General features: G+C 46.6%; 1 protein-coding gene across 1 annotated transcript in view; it reads left to right on the top strand.

Annotated features, from left to right (window-relative positions):
- LOC118231456 (inositol-tetrakisphosphate 1-kinase-like) overlaps positions 1-24,109 on the top strand; it is a 53,153-nt gene that overhangs the window by 2,027 nt on the left and 27,017 nt on the right. Inside the window, exons 3-4 of the mRNA XM_035425265.1 lie at positions 6,343-6,367; positions 22,252-22,377. Coding sequence (XP_035281156.1) covers positions 6,343-6,367; positions 22,252-22,377 — 151 coding nt within the window. The remainder of the gene's footprint in view (positions 1-6,342; positions 6,368-22,251; positions 22,378-24,109) is intronic.

Genomic DNA, 24,109 nt, shown 5'->3' with positions numbered 1-24,109 from the left:
CAAAATAAGGCTGAGGGGCATATTGTGTTTCAGCCAACTAAACACAGGATGATCACCATGTACATAGGACCACCCTATATTTCGTAAAACGCATATTTGTAAAACACTAATATAATTTTATAGTTTTGTCATCCGGTGATGTGTGTCTGTCCATCTATCTGTGTTTCTTTGATGACAGTAGCTACCTTGGGCTCATAGACTTCAATGGATTGAGTTATCTGTGTGATGTGGTGTGAATTGGGGCATGGGATGTATTGCATTTCTTTAGCAGGCAGACTACTGTAGGGCTTGCCTGCTGTAGAACAAAGAGCACTCTATTGTATATCAACAAGCAGGAATACATGCAAGCTGATTTTCCTAATCCACAGTTAGTCCTTGTGGTGTTCACAGGGATTTGGATTTTTCTAATGCGGAGGGGGCCAGAGGTTGGTGGGGGTCACTCTCAAGGAGTTTGCTGCCTGTAGGCAGACCGGTCGGCTTGTGTCTAATATTTGTATGCTGTGACCTGGATTTGAAATGAGATTCAAACAGTGTGATGATTAGATCAAGGTCCTTCTATGCAGGGAAGCAAATGGAATTGAGTTCAAATCCAAATCCCAGCTGTCCAGCCCAATGGTTTTTCAGTGGATTTCTTACCAGCAGAGAGCAATGGTGAGAGATTTCCACCTTGCCAAAAGCTGTGGATTCACAAAGCAGCAGGATTGCTCCGGTGCAGATTAAAAATGTTTTTCCGGATTAAATGGTAATCCTTCATAACCCTCCAACAGAATGTCTCCCTGCAGCAGGAGCTAGCTAAAGGGAGCTCCAAAGGAGAGTCTGTCATGGTTGGACTGTCCAGGGAATCCAGGTTGCTAATGTGATGCACGGAATAGCAGTGAAATATATATGTTCTTGTAAAGTTCTGTTCACATTCTCGTGCATTGGGTACACTTTGCGGTGGAGCACAAGCTTCAGACATGATGCTACTGTCAAGGAAGGCCTTGTACAAATGTACTTAACACATCATTTCCCTTTTTGCCAGTGTTTGGGACTCAGTGCTGTTTTGTCCAGTACTACGGTGACTGCGCTTTTCTAACCAGTGGTAACTATGTGTGTACACAGTCTTACCCGATGTTCCTGAAATCGATACACAGAGTACAAGTCCGCACAAGTACTTGACTTCAGTCAAAGAATGCTTTCACGATCATTAAAGTACACAAGGGTGAGTGAATCCTAAGCTTGTGTGAGTCTTGTAGTGACCATTTTCAAATGGTAATATTGGCCTACGTAAGAAGAGTTTGTTTCTGAAGCTGAAAAGGCACGTGAGTCTGTACCAACACAGCTGTGGCATGTGTTGCTAGTTAAAATGGTAACATCTTTCAGCCCAAATGTTGTAGTGTGTATCAAGCCTGAATGTTACTTGCTTCAGTCTGAGTGTGGCAGAGGCATAGAATATATCAGCGCTGCAAAGTGCTTGTGTTAGTACATCCTGGGTCTTAGGAGCTTATGAGGCTTATGTCTTGCATGTTATTGTCATACTGCAACCACTGATTGGTCAAAGGGCAGTCACCTGATGTATTCAGGGAGCTCGCATTTATGACCCCCTTAGGGTAAAATAATGCTGTGCCCTTTCACCTGGAACACTGCTCACCTGGAAAGTGTCACAGGTTATTGTCACGCAACTGTGCTGCATAAGACAGACTGAATGAGACCAACCTGCCCTTCGATGTTGGTGTTTCTCTGCTCATTAAGTCCAAGACACACAAGTCCCACTGGAAAACTGCTGTCTCCCTCTAGCAATTACAGGACCATTAACCATTGCATCCCAGTCCATTAAAAAATAGTGTATGGGTACAGTACACCTGTGACGTAGCCATAATTATGGCTATAATTATGAGATCTACTGCTTGCCAAACTGACTTTGCCTTGGGGGGGGGGGGGGGGGGTTTAGACCTTATGAATGGAAAAGCCACCATGGGTGCTCTGTTGGGGGCTCTGTCAGAAAAGACTAAGCTAAAGTTGAACTTTTCAACGGGGGGGTCTACCTGCACCCAAACTGAGCTCTTGACCATGTCACCTTCTGAAAGATCCTTTGTCCCCTCACTGCATTTCAGTGCTCTTCCCTGTGACCGCATGTTGGCTATCTGTGTCACGGTAACTGCAGTTTTCTAGTTGAGGATTTGGAGTGGGTGGAAATGAGCATGACCAACAATAATTCAGCAGTTTGAGTCTGTTTGGTGGAGGCAGATTGAGGGCACTTCTGCCCTAGTTGGAAGCTGAGCTTATAGATGCAGTGGATGGTCCATTTGTGCAGCTGAAATATCTTAACTCACACTGGTGCCCTGTTCTCCATCCATAATCAGCTTGTATGTGACCATCCACATGTAGACAGAGAAACTCTGGGCAGCAATGTTACAACACTGAACTGTGCCTGAACAAGCCAGCTTTTATGGGAGGGATTTCATTTTTTTTAAATCAGGGAATTGCATGAAGAAAGTTAACGGACATGTGACTGTGACTGATCTGACCCAGAATTCCACGAAGATCAGATGGGGTATTCCACACAATGCATGGAAAGAGATGTAAAGATGCTATGGCTTATAGATAATGCCCCCATACCTTTTTTTGCTTGGCCAAAATCTACCTTTAAACAACCTTTGTTGCTGTTTTGGCATCCGTTTTTAATGGGAGCACCAGTAGTTTTGTATTTGCACCATATTGAGAGAACCAGCCAAAAAATGGGTCATCAGTTGTCCTCCAAGTCTGCCCTGTGCGCAGGCCATGAAAGAGCCTAATCCCCAGTGACATGTGAAGAAAGCGGCGGGCTAGCCTTCCTGAATGTGTTCCAGCACGGTGAATGGATCGGGCACCGTCTCCGAGCTTTGTGCTCCAAGTGGGCCCGTTTGCAGCAGCTGTTTGCTCGTAGAGTTTTGTCGCCATGGCAACGGTGTGGTCTAGGAAGGCCCAAACGTTCAGCACAATACCGGAGCGATCCAGCGACGGGAGGCAAGGCCCCACCACAGTGCAGGGGCATTTTCAAATGGAAGGGGCTGGTATGACTCATCCCCCCCCCCTCCCTCTCCTGCCCCCTTCCAAAGAAAAGCTGTTTTGCTGCTCGCCTCTCACTCAGTTGCAGTTTTTTTTCATTCCTTCACTGGAATCAGCGCAGAGCACAGCTCCATGTTTGTGACTTGTTTTTTTTTTTCACCAAATGCACAATTGCATCATACTCTGGCGTGTTCTGGAATCTCAGGAATGTCACGGCCTTTTGTGTGTTTTTGAGTGCGTGCGTGTGTCTGTGTGTGTGAGCCTGTGTTTGTGTATGTATGTATGTATGTGTGTGTGTTTGTGTGCCTGTATATGTGTGTGCGTGCATGCGTGTGTGTCTGTCTGTCCACATGTGTCTCAGTGTTGCTGAATGTGTGTAGAGACGGGCTTTGCTCCGTGGGCCGTCCACGCTCCGCGCTCCCATGAAGACGGGACCCTCGGAGGGCAGAGCCGGTCGGCTCCTCAGCCTTTGGTCCATCTGGAGACCGACACGCTCCACACGCAGGGGTCTCAGTGGGGGCCTGTCTGGGACAGCTGGCAGCTGGGGAGATCCCCGCTGATTCCAGATCAGGCTCTGCATGCCCCACCATTGAGGGGCTGCACTGTGCACACACTGAGGGCTTGGCTCAGACCCTTATGTGCAATTAGTTTTGGCAATGATGCATTATTCATCAAATTAATTTTGTTATGGGCTCCAAGCTGGCCTTCCGGATACAACAGTACCACTGTCACATGCTGATGTTGTGTTAAGTTTGACTCCTTTCTGTAGGGGCACACTTTTGGCTATATGCTGAAAACTCAGCTTTATTAATTTTTTTAAAAAATGTATTTTTTAATTTTTTATACGAAGCCTGGTATTGAGGTCGGCATGCTGACCTCTGTTTATGTTTTCAGTTTTTTTTACACTTTGTTTTCACTGGTGTTTTCGGTGTGTCTATCTATGCCTGTATCTAAGCACATTCCTTTTGTGTGCGTGTATGCAGTTATTGTTTATGTGCATTTCACTCTCGTACCATTGTTCACGCACATAATTTAGTTCACTCAGTTGCATGTCAAACCCAAACAATGTCTAGCCTGGCTTGGGTATGGGACTCTTGTTTTGTCTTTATTTCCTTCCAGTCAGCATCTGAAGTGTGTGGGCACCAATCTCCATATCTGAACTGAAACCAAAGGCCTCATTCATGAAGCATTACAAGGCCAGGCTACAGTATTAAATATCCACATTGTGGTGAACCTCAAAGAAAGAGTGTTCAAAATGGATGGCTATTGTCTCCGGTGCCAGATCCGTGTAATGAGCTTACCCCAGTCCCTCTTGCTCTCAGGTATAGAGGTAAGCTCATGCCTGAAGGATGGAGGTCTATTCTGCTGGCAGCCTGGTGTTAACATTGTTTAGTTTGGCTCTGAAACGGGAGACGGCAACGGCCCGAAAGCAGCCCGAAATCTCACGATGCGCACGCCCCCACATTCAGATGCTCGCGTTTCGCATGGTTGCATCCAGGAACTCCTGTTGCCACCCAACCAAACACAGTCCACACGGATGCTCTTATAGTACGCGTCAGAGAGATTGCATCCTCAAACACACACGGGGACACACGCAAGGTGGCAGAAGGAGAGCCGTGTCGGGAACATGTAGCGTGTCAGAGTTAGCGTGTTCTTGTTGCAGTTGTGCACAAGTGGCCGTCTCTCTTCCTGTTTGCATTTCAACAAGCCTCCCCTTGCTCTCTCCTGAAGGGGAAATATCAGAGCCAGGCAGCAGTTCCAAATTAGAGTTTGCACCTTCATATCGCCCACGCTTGTCAGAATTTCCAGAAGTGTTTTAATCTTCTCACCAAATGCCTCATATGAAGCAACCTTACTAAACCTACAGAAAGCTGAAAGTTTTTGAATATGGACAATGAAAGCAAGCAGAGGAATAGCCTATATTTTGTTGCTCAACACTGGACATCGTGCAGACATCTGTTTACTCTTTAAACAGATGATAAAAGTATAGACAACACTTTTTGCATTTACTTTTTACTTTACTATTTCACAATGGTTTTTCATTTGGGCCCGAACAGACTGCAGCTAAACAGAACTTGCCATTTTTTTTCTTTAAGTTGCTTTGGTGTGAAAGAAATGTCCTGGTTCTGTGTGGCAGCTGAAAGTCTCTTGCACAACAGTCGAATAGGGCTCCTCTTTGACAAGGGTTTGTGGGTTGCCAAGCAACCAATTTTTACCAAAAGCTTAGGATTTTTCTGGCCTCTCAAAAGCTGTGGATTCTTGGGAGTGCAAGAGACCCATATCTATGTCTGTGGCTTATCAGCTAGGGATTGTCTTTTTGACCATATATAATGAGTCATTTTGTAATTGGTGGCAGTTGGGCCATAACACAGAAAAAAGCTATGAAAATAATATCTGATTTCAGTTTTCTTTATGAGTTACCTTCCATATATTTTAAATTTTATTAGTACATATTTTTCATGTTACTGTTTGGTTTGTTTTTATGATGTGTTTCTGTTGCAAATGGTTTGGACGCGATAGAATAGCTACTGGGTTTCAGATGAATGGCTGTGCATTGGCGTGACCCGGAGCAGTTTTTTTGTGTGTTTTGTCCCTCCCCCATACCAGAAGTGCTTGAAAGAAAAGGATCCTATTTTGCAGAGTAACTGTGTGTCCTGGCAACAGAACAAGATTTTCTACTTTTTATGTGACTAGCATGTGAATGAGAAAGTGTTAAACGGTACAAAGAATAGGCCTACATGTTCTCTGTGATTTTGTTATGTGAACATTGTGTAGTTAATCCTTTCATTTACAGCATATATTAGTAGAACATGTGTATATTTTTATTCACTTTTTTGGGGGGTTTTTTAGAGTTGTTTCAGACTGTGACAGACACTCTGTGTTATATTAATGGCTGCAGTAATGCAGTTAGGCTGTCCTTAATGGGCTCAGGATTTGACTGGTGCAAATGTTCCTCTGTGTCCCCGCTGACATTTCCTTGCCCTTGAAGATAGCCACACCCCTTTTATGGGGGTGTGCGAGATTCCCCTTGCGATTGGGAGTTGATTTGGCTTGCCGCTGCTTACACACATCTGTGTTCACAATAGGATACAAAGCAGTCTCACATCCTTTCCATCCGTATCCAGCTTCACATATAAAAATTTAAAAATGTTATATTCTTTTGTTTATACTTCTGTCAGTTTCAAAATGGAAGGATTTGCCAAGTTGCCCCCCTCCCCACCCCTTGTCACAGTGGCACAATGTGACAGATCTTTTCATGCTACTCTGAGCTGAACAGCCAGTAATCTATTTTTTCTTTTTTTCTTCTCTCCACAGAAAAAGAGGCATAGAGGTGGTCCAGGTAAGATTACATTTATACTATAGTACCTGTAAGATTAGTTCATCTTTGCATCGGAACAAAGCACAACGCAGCAGTCATTAATTCTAGTCACAGAAACCTTCAGGCCGTGTGACACTTGGTGACTTTCACACAAACCTTGCAGGAGTGCCTTACGCAATAGCTCTTTTATGGGCATGTTCATTATTTTCCCAGTTCCAGGAGAACTTAATCTCAGTGTGTTTACTGGGTTAATGGTAATGTTGGCAATGCATTGCCCCTTATAAAAGATTTCAAAGAGGTACGGTTGTTTTCTTCCATCCAAGTAAAAGTACTTAGACCTTTTTTTCCCCAGACATAATTTACTTTATTGTTGTTAACATCTTGGTGGTTTTTGCTTATTGCCAGTGATCACAGTCACGGAAGAGTCACGTTTTCCTTGTAATTCAGGTGACTTTAGAAGACCAGCGGGGAATACAGCATGTATGTTGTAACACTGTGTGTTGCAAAAGTTGACACAGAAGCTGATCTTGAAAACCATAGGGTGTTGCAATCTTCTGAAAGAAAGCATGCGGTTAACACTTTTTTTTTTTTTTCTTTACTTATTACCTTCTTTAAGACTCAACTTAGAAGAAGACTTTACCCCCTCAATGGTGGCACAGATCTATGGAAAGTCTATTGGAACTATTGGAAAGCCTTTTGATGAGATGTTGAATCAAACCGTCCTGGGAAGAACGTGTTAACCTGATGTTTTACCTATATTTGCATTGTTTTCCTGACCATCCCCACGTGGGAATTAAACAAGAGGAAAACAATGCAAATATAGGTAAAACATCAGCTTAACAAGTTCTTTGCAATAACATACAACTACAGTTCTCACACATTACGATAAAGGTTTCAATACTGACATTGCTGTACACCCCATAAGGAGCTTGCTGAAAACATTCACTTGTGTTTTTTCGAGATGCAACTGTGGGCAGTTTAGTCTAAACTCCATCCTTTTTATTTATCAATAAAGTGGTGATATACCGAAAAGGTTGCCTGTCTCGTGAACTGTGGTGTAAATGTATGCAATGTTGTCAGGCACTTTTCTAGGTGCAGTATCGTCATGCTTGTCCTAATCCAGGAACGTTTCCTGAGTATTAACGGACGGATCAAAGTGCGCTGGGCTCCAATGATTAACAAGGACAGTTGGTGAATATATAGCACACTGTGATGTGTTTTGACTTGTTTCCAGCAGCCATGCCACCATGCACCCTGCTCCTGCCAAATGGCTGAAGCTAAGTAAGTGTTAGCTTGGTTTGTTCTTGGATGGGAGACCTCCTGGGAAAACTAAGTTGCTGCTGGAATGTTTGTTGGTGGGCCAGTAGGGGGCAATCTTCCCTCTGGTCAAATAATCCCCGGTGGCCCACTGCAGTGATGGGGACACTGCGCTGTAGGAGATGCCATCTTTCAGATGAGACATTAAACCGAGGGCTTGACTCACTGTGGTCAAGACCCCATGACACTCTTCGCAAAGAGTAGGGGATTCTCGGTGTCCTGGCTAAATTCCTAACCTGGGTCTCTCAACCTGTCACCTAATCATCTCCCGATTTAATTAACTAAACTGTTCTCCCCCACTCCACTTCAGCTGAGTTGTGATGAGTGTTCTGGTGGGTGCTACTCATTGGTGTTGGTTGAGGCGAGTTTCCCCTTCATCACTAAAGCACTTTGAGTTTGAGAAAAGTGTTATAAATATATCGCAATTAATTATTATTTTTGTTATTGTCTGTGCTTGATTACTGTACCAGAGGGTCTGGTGTTGGTCTAGAATTTATTTCTGCGTTAGATGTTTACAGAAACGGTTCTACTGGAACGGTCCTACTACTGTTACGCCTTCCGATAGCCGGGTTCATAGGATATAGGAAGTCAGAAGAAGAATTACCTTTACATCCAGCAAAGCAGTCGAGCGCCTGGATCGCTTCGCAGAGCAGACAGCATGAAGGCGGGGGGGCAGAAACAGGCCAGTTGGACACTCTCCCCATCCATTCCCCCGACTGTCAAACTGTGTGGACATGAAGGCTTCCACGAGAAACAGCAGACCCATGCTGATAGAAATACTGAAGGCTTTCCCTCTCCAGTTCTCTTGCTCTCTGCAGCTCAGTGTTTCACCACCAGCAAATTTGAAGTCTAAAAGAGAGGTCATGTGGAGTTTAAATCAAGACCATTCCCTCCCTTTGCAAACTTTTCATTGTTGTTCTGCTTTATGTATCTGTGGTTTAACAAACTGTTACTGCCCGCTCATAGATGGCTCTACTTACAGGGTCTGGAGTTGAGTTTATAATTTCTTGGACTCCGTGTTGTTCTCGTGAAAGTGAACTCTGTTGGCAGCGTTTTGTTTGAAGAAGAGTGTGGCTTATAACCTCAGTGGAAACTGCTTGACCGAAAGTCCCCCTGCCCCACGGATCATGAAAATGACATCTTAGCATGCTTCTTTATTACGCCCACACAAGTTTCTAAGTCTGCCAGAGTGCCTTTTGTGCAGTGGTCTCTTATTCAGTGATACGTATCTTTCTTATTCAATGTTGGTGCTTCCTGTTAGTTTATCCTGGGGAAAGCTCATCATCTGGTACAGGGAAGTGGTGTGTTTACAAAGGACTTTGTTGTCTTGGCTGTGACAAGGTGGTTTCTCAGGCCTTTCTCAAGAGCCAGGGTCCTTCACACGCGCTGACAAGTTTATGTCGACAAAGTTTCCCTGGGCCTTCATATTAGGCACTGAATTTAGCCAAGGGGCCAAGACCGGGCTTCCATTTTGAAGCTCACTTCCTGGTCGTGCTGAGAGATGTTGCTCTCTTGCACCAGCGTGTTTGGATTCTGTACAGGTCTTGTGGGGCCAGTGTAGTCCCAGTAGGTGTTTTTATTTAGTCTAATCTCTCCCCATGTGCCGATTTGTTAAGTTATTGTGTTATTTGGACAGTATTTTATATTTTGTGGACCAATCAGGGACAGTTTGCATCACTGCCAAGTCACTGCACATTTTTTAAACATTAGTCTTTTTGTTTTTTTACAGTCAATGGACGTGTTACTTGATTTTGATTTTAGTATAGTGGGTCTACATGGGTGGACGTGTGCCTGCCTGTGTACCCATGTGTATGTGAATGTGAGGTGGAGGTGATGCTTGCTGGTTATATTCAGCCTCCCACAAAGGAAAGAGGACAGTGCAGAAAACGTACGTGTTCACTGCAGTCTGAGCTGTCAGCCGGTTCTTCACTTACTTTAAGGAAGTAAGAAACGAGTGACTCCAGAGCTGCTTACGTCCCCAGTACACCCAGAAAGGACAGATGTCCTGGGAATGTTCCCAAAGCAAGCAGGCACATTGTTTCTAATTCTACACATCGATCCCCATGAGAGGGTGGCGGCTTGCTTCTTCTCTCAGGCTGTGGTTGGCCCTGCCCCCCCCCCCCCCCCCTTCAGATATTGACCGACGCCCCCCTACCACGGGCGGATTTGCAGCGGTCCATCAACAGCGGTCCTCCGACCGGGTTTTGAGGGATTTTCCCGGGCTGACCCCAGTCACAGTGGGATTACCACTCGGGGTCAAGGGGCTCCATCGCGCGCATGTTCAAACATGCCTCCGCTCTATTTTTCGCCTTGCAGTGCTGTCAGCCTCAATTAAAAAGCCCACAATGCAGACGCGCGTCGCTTTGTCTTTAACGGCGGCGCTTAACAAAGGTGAGCTGCTGTCAGCCTGGCTCCCGCGGCTCCTGTGGAATGGCTGTGTGAGAGAAGCAATGCGAGACATTGCGTGTCCTTGCTTAGTTACGCAAGTTGACACGTAAAACTGCGGCCTCCTGTTACGATTCTAGTGCAGTACTGTGTGGGAGAGAGGAATGAAGGGAGGAGGAAATGATTGACAGGAAGTGATGAATAGGGGAAGGAAATGTAGAGGAACAAAATCAAATGTCATTACTTACGAAATTGCGTGAGGCTTTGTACGGGTCATCCCTGCCATATACATAATTAAATTAAGGTAAAAAGGGAAAAAAGCAATGGAAATTAGTGAGTGTACATGTCAGGATTTGTAAACTCTTTTTTTTTGCAGAGAATTGCTGACAACACACAGTATGTACTGTCTTGTCTTGTTCTTTAGGAGTCAGGCTCTGCTATCAGTTAATCAGTACATTGTGTATGCCTGGTTTTTTGTAGCCTTGCTCTGCCATTCTGGGAAAATGAAGATGGTTGATTTGTCTATGGATACCTAGAAGCAAGAGGCGAAAGGTCACGAGAACCCTTCAGTTAGTTAATGTATTATTTTGGGAAACTTCATACAGCCCTGGACCGCCGTTGCAGGACTAGCCTCTAACTCTAAGCTAAAAATATGAAGATGTGGAAACATGAGCTGCGAGGAGAATTTGGATGGTTAGCCTAGCTCTGTGTTCCAGATGTGGTGCTCCATTATCAGGGCCTGCTGTGGTGTGGGCAGAGGCCGGGTCTGGTTCAAGGTGAGCTGCGTTACTGGTCCACCCCCCTGGATGAGCTGCTCTCGGGGAGGCCCCCGGCTTGCAGCCTTCATTTACCCAAGTTCTCTTCCAGACAAGCCCAGCTGATAAGCCCCTGGGCAAGTACCATTTCCAAGCACACTTCCCCTTTCCTTGCGCTCACAGAGTACGCTCAGGTGGGAGAGTCCGTGTGGCGCCTTCCATTTGACCGCCAAACCCTCAAAACCACATGAGAGGCCCCACACGGCTGGGAGCTCAGTCCCTTACCACGGCACTTTCTGTACCGTGTTTCCATCTCTTACCCTCCCCAGTCTGAACACGGTGAAAAAACACATGAAGGGGGTGTGGCCTACCGGCTCTTCTTAAAAAGATATATATATATATATATACGTGTTAACCCACCCTCCGGGTGTTGAGTGAGACGCATAGCTCAGTGAGGTGGATTAGCGTGCTGCTGACTGCAGACAGAGTAGGTGAAGTGCAGGGTGACTGATGTTTGAAAGGTTGAGGGAAGAAAAGTGGTGTTTGGCCCCCATGGGGTGTGAAGCAGTTGCACTTTGAAGAGACTGTACGTGAAACTGTTATGCCCACCCAGCGGTTTAAATGGCTGTTCTGTCATAAGGCTGTAAATCACTAGTAAATAATTTAACAGCCGTCTCTACGAATGTGTATGCTCTGTATTGTACAGTTAAGATTTTACAACGGGGCTTTATGTAACACGGTGTGTATGCAATCATATCTGAATTTTAACGTCTCATCATGAACTTTGTCTTTTCGCTTGCTTCTTTGGCCTGTTTGCTGAGTGTCTGTTGAAAAGAACCTTTTTTATTGGTCAGGAATAGTGTAGTTCATAACCTCCGAAGGCAGGGCGCTCGTTGTTTTGTCAACTTTACTGAAATGGCAGCTATTAGCAGTCTTCCATTTCATATTTCCACATGTGGTCTGGGAATAAAATAAACCATCTATCAGATTGCGAGGGGCCAGGAGAGGCACAGAACTGGGAATAACACATCTGCTTATTAATAGCCGCTCCACAGTAAATCTTTGTTTGGAAATTGCGTCTCTCTCTCCTTGCCTTTATCCTTCGCTCTGTCTCCCCCTCGCTGTCTGCACTTATTCATCTTTCTCAGAAGTGTTCCCGCTGCTTCATCACCGCCGAACTGTTTTCTTTCTGCCTCGTGCAGAAAAGGATCCTGTAGCCCATTTATCAGGGTTTAGATTACGGAGTGATGACAATGTACAGTTTGCTCTGCGAGCATGGAAGAGGAGACGCTGACGCTCGTAGTAGGGAACCGGAGCGAGGGAACCGTTGTCATTCGTTTCCTTGCCTTCCAGGAACCAGGAACTAGGCAGAACCCTTTTGTGTACTTTTGAAAGGAGTTGGCATTTCTTGCTTGTGCTCAATTCCCAGCTGTTACCCACTAACAGATTATGGCTTTATTGGACCCTCAGAGAGCGATAACAGCGAAATTTTACAGCATGCTTTATTCTTCTGTGATTGGAGTTGACTTGTGTCTGTAGTTCTTTTGCCCTTTCGTTTTAAACCCACAAAGCAGTTTTCTGCAATTAAAAAGGTAGGGGGTGAGGGTAGTCAGCATCTCTGCAAGTTAAAAGCATGTGTTTCATGGAAGTACAACTGGAAAAGACATGTGATCTCAGTAGCCAGCAAACCTCAATTTACCTTGTTGCGAACTGTAGCTGCAAATTTTGGGCTTTTCAGATTCACAGTTTCTAATCTGATTTAGTTTGAATGTGACTAATAATACGTATTACCAAACACAGATAAATGGTATAGTGTGAGGATGAGTGGATGAGTTCTAAGTGTACTTACCATGGGCTTCACTCAACAAAGCATTGAGTGAGTTTTGTGCTGGTTTACCACATACATAATTGATGACAGAATTTTTGTCAATAATTAATGAAGCAGGGAAATTAATTGTGATGTCATTTCAGGCGTGGCATGCTGAGAACCTTTGTATGTTTTCTGATCTATTTTATCCTTTTATCATTGGAATACAGTATTATTTTTAATTCCCAGTGTAGTGAATAATGTGACTTTTCACAATGTGTTACCCTTGAAATGCCAGGTTGATTTGTTTTTGAAGGACTATTGCAATAGGAATTGCTGAATAGCATGTTGAAGTTCTTCACGGTGTGCTTGATGGATTGGGAACTGTGCTGATCGCGAGACATCTTACATATGCTCTCGGTAAACGGTGTGTTAAACCTTGACATGAGGATTTATTACGTGTTCCTGGAACTTTTCTGTGGGACGGATGGGGAGGAAATTGCCCGCGCATTTTGGTGAAAAAGGAGAAGAGGAGCAGTTGTTCTCCATTTCACCTTTGTCCTTCAGCTGGTTTGTCCTAAGCCTCTGTGTTTGTTTTGGAATTCGCCCTCTCAAATCACAGGTACAGCCTGTCCCTCATTGTGCAAATTATTCCAACTGAATCATCACTGAGGCTTTTCTTTTTCGAAAGTGATCTGAACTTTCTTACTAAGTATGGGGCTGTGTGTGTGTCTGTTCTCATCATGGGTTTCTCATGGTGGTTAACCCATTTGTTTTAGAGAGCCTCCTATGTGGTGTTCAGACAGGACATCTGAACGTTGAGAATTACAGGAACATGGGGTTTACTGTGGCTGCACGTGACTCACAATGGGCGTTCTGTAAATGGCTGTAAGAAGCGACGTTTGGGAAGGCGAGGCTGCAGAGGGGATACAGAGAGCAGATCCTCCTGCAGGAAGCCCTTGATAATGTCGTGTGAAGGTTGAACCGATGGCGTGTCCCGGCCTGGCCGGCTGCTGCTTTGACATTGAAATAGAGGCCGTTCCGTCCCTGAGTGTGCCCAGCGGCTGCCGGGAGGGTTAACACAACTCACACCCAAGGCCGCCGTGTGTCACTTCTGACAGGGGGCCGCAAGGAACGCTGCATTATCGGTGACACACTCGGTCTCTAGATCATGGTTTGCCGTGACCTTGGCCCTTTGCTTGGTCGCAAGCCTCTGGCGCTCTTCCTAATTTAACATTTGCATGTGAGAGCACAAACCTCCCGAAATTAGAGCCCCTATGGAGAAGCCTTCCTCTGTTATAACAGCTTTCAGAGCGGGAGTGAGACAGGTGAGCTGCGGTTGACATGTTGGTTCGTGACCATTTTTTAACCAGCATGTCTTTCAGTTGTTGTTTCCTCATTGTTTAACATCGGTTTTGCAACTAGGAAAGAAAGTCTTGTCACCATTAGCCGCAGGCTTTCTCTTTTCTGAAAATAGCTGCTCCTCGGTCTCGGCACTTATTTCTGACGGAATAACTTATTTCCTGTTCAGGCTTTCACCTGGTTTTTGTCACAGTGGAAAAACGGAATCCGCTGAGTAGTTGATCATTCTTTGCAGAAACGTCCAGCTGCCATGTATTGCACTGAAATTGAAAGTATACATTCTCTCGAAGGTGAACAGGCGTGCGTGCGTGCATGCATACACGAGTGAATTTGTGGTAACCAAGAGCAGCAAAGCTTCAAGAACATTCTGGTACTTTCGCACACACATTGCGAACACACTTGCCAGCATTGTAGTCTCACATGGACAATTTCAGGAACTCTGTTCGGGTCAGGATCTCGTTTTCTTTTTTTCATTTTAATGAGAAATATTTACCCCTGGGACTGCAGAAGACGTCAGATGGTATTTATTTTAGCATGGCGGTCTATAGTGATTTATTTAAAATCTGCCCATTGAAGTATACTCCAAGTTGATGGAAAAGCTGCACATTTCGATTTTGTGAAAAGCGTGCTTTGGTTTCTGGTGATTTATTGCGGCCACAGTAATAATAGCATTACTTCCCGACGAGTTCACCAAGCCAAAACTCTGTCTGGAAACCAGCAACTGCAGTAAAAAAAGATAAACTCTGGTCCGAAAAGCCCTTGGCTAGATTATGACAAAAGAAATATCTAGCTAAGTCCTAGAATGAGAGCCTAAGCCACTGTATGTATGGGATTTCACCAGAAGTTAGTGAATGTTTGTGTTTGAGGCTGAACTGTTGTTGCTGTAATCTTTCCCAAAACAGCGCATCAAAGATCCTGGCTTAAACGTTGTCTTGCATTTCGTATCATGCACCGCTAAGTCAATGGAGGTACTTAAGCAAATCACACTTTTACTCATGCTCAGGTTTACATTTATGATCCAGGTGAATGTATTGGGATGCCAGGCATGCCTTCCTCCAAGATTTGTTAAGAGTATAAAGAAATCATGTAGCCTGTAACTAAAAAACTTTCCTATAGTTACCATCTTTGCACTTTGTCGCTGTTTCACACCTTCATCACATACGACTTCCACACGGTTTGGAGCCGCTCTCCAAGGTTATCACACACAATCCTTGAATGTCTGGGTGCACGGTATGGCAAATCAGGGGCCTATATCTGCCACCAATATTTGACTGGCCTTATTGGCTAATGCTAATATCTTGGCATTATACATTATAGCACAAATTCAGACTGCCATCATGTTTCCACATTCATCGAAGAAACTGAGTGAGCACAGACGCCAGCTTAGGGTGTAAAAATGTAACATTGGCCTAAGAAAACAGACGGTACATGATTATGACTGCAGATGACTGCACAATTTTGTATAATGAAATCCACAGAGAAACATACAAATATTGCTCCCTGCCGTAGATGCACACACATCCACACACCTCACATTCACATTCGCTGCTTCCTTCTGAATGTGCATGAGTGCACTTTATTCCTTTATAAAGTGCACTATTCTGGGCACTTTATTTATTGTGTCCTTGTTGTCTCTGCTGCATGTATAAATGGGCAGAGTGCTGTATGACTCTGGATGGATGACGGCTAATGACGGATGAGCGTGTTTGTTGCTTGTTTGCCCAAGGAGTGGTCAAGAAGAATCGATAAAAAGACCATTGATTACGGAAGCGCCCATTTGTGCTGCCCCAGCGTGGTTACTTGATCCTGCAGTGGGTTCCGAATAACCCTCTATTAAAATCAACACAATGTTGACACACATTATGTCATGGTACAAAGAGCATCATGTTTGAGATTCGTTCATGTGGAGTATGTACAGTGGATTTAAGCTTCACTTGAACAAACAAGGTATGCACAGAATGAAAGAAAAGGGTACACTCCAGTGTATGAAATGGTATGAAAGAAGCGGATCTTTCATAACAGTGTGAGGATTTGCGCTCTACTTCCTCTATAAAAGTCATAGGGAAGACATAACGGCATAATGGGAATTTTAGAGAGATGGGGATCAACGCATTAAAGGTTATGGTGTGATTCCGGTGTGCCAAGGCAGATTCATTATTATAAGCCTTTCATATTCCACACGGTCCAGTGTTACTGAGGAGAACCATGCTGCAGACAGACGGTCTCTGGCTCCTCTTCCGGTGCTCAGCGCGACCAGGGACGAGCAGCGTGGCGGTTACAAAGAGGGCGGCTGCGGAATAATTACCGTTAGGAGGATCCTGGGGGATTGAGTGGCCGGAAGCTGGTTAAATTAGCCGCTAATTATCCCGGCGCGGTTGGGTTCGCCGGTGTGGCCAGAGCTTCCTTTGTTATTGCATTGCCTTCACCTGCCAAGTGAAGCCGCTCCAGGCAGCCGTCCCCGGCAGGGACCTGAGGTATTTTCATTCCCAGGTGGTGTTTAGTTCCTCATCAATAAATCATTTCCAAAGGTGGTTCACAATCACGTCTGCAGCAGGGAAACCATGAATGAAGGCAGCGCTCAACTGGTACAGGAAGTACTCGGAGTGAGGCAGCTGTGCGTGCAGGTCACGTTGTTGAGCCCGGGAATTAAACTGCTTTTTCTTTCTCCTTAAGAGACGGTGTGAAACGACCATGAGAATGAGCTACTTCACCTACAGGAAGCCTTCCGAGTGCTTTCGAAGCATGTGAGTGCTCCACACTGTCACATTTAGCTTAACGTGCTCTAGTTGAGGTGAAGCCCGTGTAGCAGGGTCTTTCATTTTTGTCCATTTGCCCCTCCCCGCGGTTAGAGTGGAACTGTCTGTACATTCAAGGCCCCTCTCTCAGGGCGAATCGTGTGAAGAAGGAGACCGGCTCTGCACCCCTGGTCCCACGACCCTGCGGTCAGTGTGTGCTCCTATATTTGGTAGGATCCTTTCTAACCGAAGAGCCGTGGTCCAAGGATTGCGTCACATGGAGTTCCGTGCTGGTCCAGCTGTGATTGTGATCTGCTTCGGTGCACCGCCCTGTGTGTTGCATGCTGGGAGCGTCTCCCAAAAACCACAACTTTCTCTTCCATGAAGAGAACACTGAGCTTCCCGTTAATACGGCATGGTTCAACCCTAACGCTTGCCCACTTGACTAGAGTTAACAAGTTAACATTTGACACTGTCTTTACTGACTCACACCATTAGCTGAGCTTATGTCTGTATAATGTTTAGTAGTGTATTTAAATATATAACATGACGTTGTTGCTAACTATTTCCTTGCTAGCAAGTTAGTACATGGTAACATTAACTCTTTAGTTTATTTTTTAACTGTCCCAGGGACTACAGGTGAAAATGAGCTCAATAGCTATCTCTGGCACATTTGCATAAATGTAGAAACTGAAGTGAAGATCAATGTGAATTGTGCCCTGTTATTAATGCGATAAATTATGTAAATGGCATAACTGCACATGAAATATAACCGCTAATACTGCACCGTTTCCAGTTGTTTTAGTGAATGTTGGAACGATGAAGCTTGTTAACATCTGCGGTTTGTGTGCCTCCAGCGATCAGCAATACAGTCAGTTTCATCGCTGTCACTATCTGTCAGTACTGTTTATGTAAATAGTTGGCCGTGTTTACTGTTTGTAGTAGATTCAATTCCAAAACGTAATGCATAATTGAAGGTGTATTGAGTGTGACAGAACTTTAATGTTAAACCCGGTATAGGATCTTTGTCATCTACACTGTCCAGACCTCAACAGCGGACTCCTTGTCTGCTATCCCACCCCATTCTCAGCACTGTGTAAGTTTACAGAACACCTTTGGAACACCTCTGCTGTAGAAACGGTTTGCTGTAACCTGATTCTAATGCGAAAATCCAACCGTAGGTGAATGGGCTGGCCTTCAATAGCCCTGGAGGGTTCAGTGCAGACACTGGCACAACCAGTTTTCCTTTAAATGGCCTGTTGTTGTGCAGCTCGGTCCTTTCTGTCCGGGTTGCTCCCGCGTAACATGATTTCAGACAGCTTGGCTCGCGCCTGTTCATCGAGATCGCGGGCAGTCCGTTTACCGTGGTGTGCTGGAGCAGATGCTGTGGGACCGCGTCTTAGATCTAAAAACGGAGGAAGGCCAGAGAAGGTGGGGGATACGCAATCTGTTCAGACAGCGTTCGCTAATTACACATTCGACACTGTACATCACCAGCGCCGAATGTGTTTATTGTATTTGAGTGCCGGAGCGGGGCACTGCGCTGCCTCAACACTCAAGATATAATCGCCCAGATAGAGACGGAGCGAGAGGAGGAAGAGAGGAGGGGAGGGGAGGGAAGCGCTCACGTACGCTTCCATATCAGCCCCGAGTGTCTCCTAACGTGCTGGAGGCAGCCGCTCTGTTTTGTGTAAGCAGCAGATTGAAGCAGCGTACCCTTGGGCAGACCTGTACTCTCAGTGAGTTTGTACTCTCAGCGACCGGAGGGAATTGTGATGTAGTCAGGCCAGAGGGTGAACCCTCCTGGTTCACCGGGAGGAGCTGGGGTCAGTGCCCTCCAGTCAGTTGCGCTAAGGCGGTGGCTAAATGGCACACTGGAACAGCAGTGATGGGGCTGCGGAACCTTCCATCTGCTTCTAAATGGGAGATAGGAGCGAGCAGGCACTGCGCTTCACACTTGGATGTCGGCCACAGCCATTCTTGTCTCTTCTGGTGTGACAAGTCCTACTTACTTCCTACATATTCATAGAATTTGTTTGCATTTTTAATGCAGCATGCATGAAACGCAAGGCTTCAGGCCTGTTTTATGTTCAAAATATCTGTAAACGAGAGAGCTGCTACATTTGCTATTATTCCTAATGTCCTTCAGGTCTCCTTCGTTCTTCACTTCCTGTTTGGCTGTTCTGGTTCGTCGACAAGTAGCGGATGCATTTGGAGCTTGTGATTCACAGAGCCCTGCATACGTGTCTTTATGTGCTCTTTTGAGTACCCTGCCGGCAGTTACATGCTGCTAAGCAGTGGCTGGCCGGAAGGGAAGTTTTTAATAAACAGCCAGCCGCTGTAATGTTCTGTGGAAAGAAGGTGGAGTGGGAGGGGCGTGCGATTGGGGCTGCGTTTATGGTGCGTGGGTGTTCGGGATAATCACCCCTGGAGGACTCTGAGCCTGCACAAGGGGAAACCCGAGCAACACCACAAGACTTCCACAGTTTGCCTGTTACTGCGCCTGAATGGCACCAGTCAGTCACTGTGGAATAGTGTAGGGAGAGCACAGTCTATTACAGATGGTGGAATTCTTCAAAACCAGCCTTTATTGGACAGTTTAATCCCCCAGTAATTCACAGTTAGCATAATTACCAACGCTTTTTCTGAAAGCTTCAAGTGTAGGCAGAACAAGCCGAGAAAGAGCAAGGCCTCTGAGACCAGCTCTCTGATTGGGGAGAGCAAGGCCTCTGAGACCAGCTCTCTGGTTGGGCAGAGCAAGGCCTCTGAGACCAGCTCTCTGGTTGGGCAGAGCAGGCGAAGGAGACAGTACAGTAGGCCGGAGTGTAATTACGCGTGTGAGTTAATGAGCTCCCGAGGGGCTCCTCCCGGAACGCGTGTGTGCTCGTGTGTGTGTGTGCGTGATGTGTGTGTACGTGCGTGTGAGAACGCACGCCTGTTCCTGCCTGGTCAGGTGAGGCACCGCGTCATGTTCTCATACACAGCGGTCCCCGCGTCTCCCGAGTGCACGGTCGCAGATACGGTTCATCTTTACGGCGCCCAAGCACACACAAGAAGAAAGACTAATCAGATCGGCTGTCATTTCACAAGCCGCTCTGAAAAGGATTTGCCCGCTTAAAAAATATTGACTTTGGGCTGTACTGCCGTGTGAGACAAAGTGATATAGGCCTGTTACTCAGGCGTAGGCCCAGGTTTGGGTACTGTCTTTGTGTTTTTGTGTTTTTTTTGGTCTCACAGTGGAGCGGTTGGACTGAAAGAGCAGGGCTTGGGCTGGTTAATCAGTTACTCATTGTTGCAGGTAATGACAAAGCCAATGTCAGTATGACTGCGCTTATAATACCCGGCTTTCTCTGTCCGAGGGACAGCGTGAGAGATCTTCTTTATTCTTTAACCTGGAGCCGCTCTTCGGCCCGTGGTTTCTCAGTAAAACCCACCCAAGGTAAACTCACATGAAGGAGGTGTGTAGGTCGCTAAGTTGTGTCTCCATTGTAGGTGACTACAAGGACATCGTAGGCTGAAGCTTACTGATGGAGTCAGACTGAACCTGCTGTCGTGGCGTTTCTCGATTCTCGTCTTAACTGTAGCTGATAAGATTGCGAGTTAACGATAGCTGAATTTACAGCACAGGGAGGGAAGAGAGAATGCTGCCCCTGCAGAAAGTGTGTTCCCCGCATGTGCAAACACCGCCGTGTCGTGCCGTGTTTCTGTGCAGCCGAACGCTTGAATACACATTTTTTCCCTTTGTTGTTATTTGGCATCTGAAAATAGCTGTTCATTATCGACATGCCCATTTCAGTCAGGAAGTGCAGCAGGCTGTCTCACGCCCCCTTTGCTTTGTCAGGCTCTGCTGGATACAAGTGCACTGAGCACTGCTGACACATACCGGCTCATTACTGACACCCGCACACACACACACGCTCACACACGCTCACACACTCACACGCACACACACACACACACACGCTCACACACACACTCACAGCGTGCACACACACCCGCACACACACACACACTCACAGCGTGCACACACACTCACAGCGTGCACACACACCCGCACACACACACACACTCACAGCGTGCACACGCACACATACACACACACACGCGCTCACACACGCACACACACTCACAGCGTGCACACACACCCGCACACACACACACACTCACAGCGTGCACACGCACACATACACACACATGCACGCTCACACACGCACACACACACACTCACAACATGCACACACACACATACACACACACACACGCTCACACACCCGCACACACACACACACGCGCTCACACACGCACACACACTCACAGCGTGCACACACACCCGCACACACACACACACACGCTCACACACGCACACACACTCACAGCGTGCACACGCACACGCTCACACACGCACACACACTCACAGCGTGCACGCACACACATACACACACATGCACGCTCACACACGCACACACACACACTCACAGCATGCACATGCACACACACACATACACACACACACACGCTCACACACGCTCACATACACACACACACACGCACGCACACACATACACAAACGCACACACACACACACACACAAACACACACACACACAAACGCACGTACACAACGCATGTACACATGCACACACCCTCACACACACATAAACACACACACACACACACGTGCACATGCACACACATACACGCACATGCGCACACACGCTCACACATGCCCACGCTCACACAAATACATGAAAACATGCACACACACACACACACACACACACACACACACAGACACGCATACACAACCACACACACACTCACAACATGCACACGCACACTCACACATGCACACGCTCACACACATGCACACACTCACTCACAGTCGCACACACACGCACACACACATGCACACACTCTCACACACACACACGCAGATGCGCACACACACTCACCCATGCACACGCTCACACAAATACCCAAACACATGCACATGCATACACAAGCACATATACACATACACACACCCTCGCACACATGTACACACACTCACAAACACACAGCTACCCAAACCCATATGTTCGCACACTTACAGAGAGAGACATGCGCAGGCGCAAGCACACGCGGTCACTTGCTCACACAGAGAGAGAGGGAGAGCCGTATTTAGGCCCTTCCTGTGTTCTGTGGGACAGTGGGCCCATTCAGACCGGGTCACAATAGAGGCTCCTCACCCTGTCCCCAGCAGAAGAGCGCTCATTGTGCCTGGGACACAGTCCTCCACAGAGCCTGGAACGGGCCGAAGCTGACCCACTTTCCCCTCCCGTCCCCCCCAGAACGCCGGCCCGACAGACTGCATAATCCACCATCTGCCTGCCCCGGACATTAGGGGCTGTGATCTGTTGTTCAGAAAATCCACCATATGTAATTTGTTGTGATATTTCTCTCATTTCCCTCATTCCATTAGTAGCTGTGTGAGTGGGGGGTTTTGGGGTTTTTTGGCTGCCGTGACTGACCTCTGCGCTGCCCCTCTGTGCCCTTTTCCCCCCAGCTGGACCTCAGCCAGCCCCTGGAAGAGCAGGGTCCCCTGGATGTCATCATCCACAAGCTGACCGACCTCATCCTGGAGGCGGACCAGAACGACACGCAGTCCCTGCTGCTGGTGCAGCGCGTGCAGGTGAGTCCGGGGGAATTGAGTGCAGTAAAAAACTCAATTACCCACAATTCACCCCGTTCCATTTCCGGGCGGCAGAGATGCTGGAGCGAGCGACTGGAGCGCGGGGCGGGATTCCGAGATCGACATCTGCTCGCCCGCTGAGAGCTTGCGGCCAAACCGGGACCGTCTGACACAAATATTTATGGGATGGCGGACGTGGCGCTCTTCGAGAGGTGTTGATCTGCGGAGGAGCGGGGCTGGATGGCCGCCATGGAGCGGTATTGGCCCCAAAATCGGAGAAGGAATAAAGTGGATCACACTGCCTAGGGCTATTACCCACTTTAATGTGGGTTTAAGCGTACAGGAACTCCTAAACTCAACACACGCTCCAAACTGGCTTATTCTGCTGATTGGCCGGTCTAGAGGGCAGTGCTGTCCATATGTGGTGCCTCCGTGCATCTGTACGTACTGTGACAGTGTGCTAGGGGCAGCCTTTCTGTCTCTTAGGTAAATGTTTCCCTGGGGAATTGTCCAGGAGGCAGCTCATACATCGTGTGCCACCGTTCCTTGCGGTGCGTTTTTACGGGCCTGCCTCGCGTCTCGACGTCGTTTCCAGTGTAACGGCTGTTATTATTCGTTAATTAGTCCAAATATTTACACCTGGTCTGGCAGCCAAGGTCTGCTCCTTTTGTTTAAACAGTGTTTCTGCGATTGGATTGTCGTGCTAGACCTACGGGGAGTGTTAGCAGAATGAACCCAGTGGAAAGTAACATCGGAATGTAAATCCGAAACATGAACGAACACAAACACGCAGGATACAGACTGAAGCTTTATACGCAGACAAATGCAAGTGCACATACACAAAAACACACACGCAGGTACACACGCACCCTCAAACTCAGATACGCACACAGACGAAAACACACTCTCATTCACCGATTAATAGAAACAGGTTACACAAGCATTCACAGTCTGAGAGCGAGTGTAGGTCAGACAGGCTGACACATTGGCATGCACATACCGTACACACAACCCTGGAGCAGACACAGATCAGTTCATTAAAAAAAGATTGGGGCCCTGACTTCGGTTCCTCTGTCACTGGTGGAGCCTCTGTGACCCGGCTGCCTTGATATCATTGCACCCACCATATGAAAAGCTTCTCGTGAAGTTAGCTTGTCCAAGGCCTTGCTTTACAGGTAACCCTGGGAGAATGAAGCTCCCTTGTCTCCGCTCATACATAGTGACGCTCATATAAAGCAGCAGGCTTGTGGGTTTTTCTAGTTTCTTTTGACAGGAAGCAGCGGCCTCCATGTTGCAGCCTCTGAATTATTCATACAGATGTGTCTGTGGTGTCCATGGCAACGCCAGGCAAGGAGAACATGGAAACACAGTGTCACACAAAAACATAAAATGGACATTCCAGTTAATCTAGTCTTGGGAATGTCAGATGTGGAGAAGCTTGTTCGGAAAGAGAAAGTGTGTCCTGCTAATTAAGTGTTCCAGTGAGTGTGTGTGTGTGTGTGTTTCGCAATCCACATGTGTTGCAGCTGTCTATCTGCAAAGCAAATGGATGTTTTAATTTTAAAGAGACGGGGGACTCCCATCTCGATTCTCCCTTAAAGACATTGAGAGTATAAAAAATATCTGAAATATAACAGGCCATTCAGCTAATCCTGGCTTGTTATAATCTATAGTGAATGTGTCACAACATCTTGAAGCATCCTACGATAACGGAAAAAAATGACTCCACAAA

Source organism: Anguilla anguilla, chromosome 1 (genome assembly GCF_013347855.1).
Source record: "Anguilla anguilla isolate fAngAng1 chromosome 1, fAngAng1.pri, whole genome shotgun sequence".
Lineage (NCBI taxonomy): Eukaryota > Metazoa > Chordata > Actinopteri > Anguilliformes > Anguillidae > Anguilla > Anguilla anguilla.
Note: the sequence above shows the minus strand (reverse complement) of the source record. Positions and strands in the feature narration are given on the sequence as shown.